This window comes from Tripterygium wilfordii, chromosome 22, assembly GCF_013401445.1.
Source record: "Tripterygium wilfordii isolate XIE 37 chromosome 22, ASM1340144v1, whole genome shotgun sequence".
Classification (NCBI taxonomy): Eukaryota; Viridiplantae; Streptophyta; class Magnoliopsida; order Celastrales; family Celastraceae; genus Tripterygium; species Tripterygium wilfordii.
The window spans coordinates 13,449,103-13,450,788 of record NC_052253.1 but is presented as its reverse complement, the minus strand read 5'-3'; the positions used below and the strand labels follow the sequence as shown (position 1 = coordinate 13,450,788).

Here is a 1,686-nt window from a genome sequence, read left to right as displayed (position 1 = left end):
TAAGTTATAATGTGACTTTTCACACACCATATTAGACCATTAATATTTCTTATCATGCACGATCCCTTCCATATATAGAGACACTTTTTTTTTTGGTACTCAAGAATGCCCTTTGGACATTCGATATGAGTCTAAACTTGAGCCGTCAACCCAACACGCATAGAAATTTCTCACCTAACGACATGGTAAGTTAGGTCAAAAACCATAACGTGGCCACAAGAGTATTACTATCAGGGAAATTCGAACTCAAAACATTTCGAATCCATACGGTTTGGCCTTACAAAAAGATTCATCACTAGCCTATCTCTTACACATATACATACACATACAGATGCATCTCATAATCTTAGATTCAAATCCATTGGGTTCATACTTTATAGCATAATAGTGATGTAAGCAGATGGATAGACACATTTCATTGACAACCATGAATGTTTTTTAAAGTCCCCTTAAGAGTACTGTTATTCTTGTTGTGGCTCAAATTGGCCCTCTCTCCCCTATAAGACTCACCACTCTCATACCATTTTCCTCCAAAAAACCCACCATTTCAATTACAACCACTCAAGCCATGCTGCCTGGTGACATTTCAGGAGTCCACTTCTTATTACAACAAGAAAACCACATCCCACAATCCTTCAACTTCAACTATCCAAACCCTCTACTTTCAGTCCATGAATTCACTCAACAATCCTCAGGCACTGTAAGCAACAACTCCACTTCTGACGAGGCTGATGACCTCCAACAAAGCGTCGTCGACGAGAGGAAGCGAAGGAGAATGATTTCAAATCGAGAGTCCGCTCGTCGTTCCAGGATGCGTAAACAGAAGCACCTGGACGAGCTTTGGTCACAAGTCCTTAAGCTCAGAACAGATAACCATAATTTGATTGAGAAGTTGAATCATGTCTCTGAGTGTTTTGACAAGGTAGTTCAAGAGAATAAGGAACTCAAAGAAGAGGCTTCGGATATTCGAGAAATGCTCGCTGAATTACAGATTGGGAGTCCGAGTAATTACACAGCTGCTTTGAGAGTGCTTGAAGAGGTCCCCTGCAACACAGCACATGTTAGAGCAGAGTCATCATCATCAATACAATCCAATATTACTAGTTCTATAAACTTGCGTCATTGAGACCATGATGAGGCAGTTTAAATTTGACCTTTATCAAGCACCACTAGTGTTATCTATATATGTCTCTCTTGCGTGTATGAGATCAGAAAAAAAGAGAGAGGCCGAAATAACATGTTTTTGACCCTCTTTTTTTTTTTTTTTTGTTACGGACCAATCATGTCTTTTGGACAGTTGAGTGGGCATAAACTTCAGGCCACCAGAACAGCCCACACAACGTTGGCGATAGGTAAGACTGGACCAAACCCATGCGGGTAGGGGCACGGAAGTGGGATAAGCCCACAGAACCGTAATTGCACAAAGAAATATCACAACCGGTTGATTTGAACTCCCGACTTTGGATACCGTATGCCCTAAGTTTCACTAAATACTAAAAAGAAAAAGGAATTAACATACATACAAGACAAGACCATACTCCTGTAGTGAAGGCAGCAGTCTGTGAGTGACAGATGTACCAGTCTTATCCTCACAAACAAACAGTTTTGATTGTGTTGTAGTAATACTACTTTTTTCAGGTGTGTTGAAAAGGTGATGAAGACGCAATAAGGCAATAGGTTGTGGTG

General features: G+C 40.5%; 1 protein-coding gene across 1 annotated transcript; it reads left to right on the top strand.

The window, feature by feature from the left end:
- The first annotated feature begins 469 nt into the window (after positions 1-469).
- LOC119990941 (basic leucine zipper 43-like) lies at positions 470-1,451 on the top strand. Its single transcript, XM_038837083.1, has one exon. The coding sequence runs from the start codon at positions 569-571 to the stop codon at positions 1,124-1,126; it is 558 nt and encodes a 185-aa protein (XP_038693011.1). The 5' UTR covers positions 470-568; the 3' UTR covers positions 1,127-1,451.
- Positions 1,452-1,686: the final 235 nt, after the last annotated feature.

Coding starts and splice junctions, on each gene's coding strand:
- LOC119990941 (XM_038837083.1), top strand. CDS start 569: ATGCTGCCTGGTGACATTTCAGGAGTCCACTTCTTATTACAACAAGAA.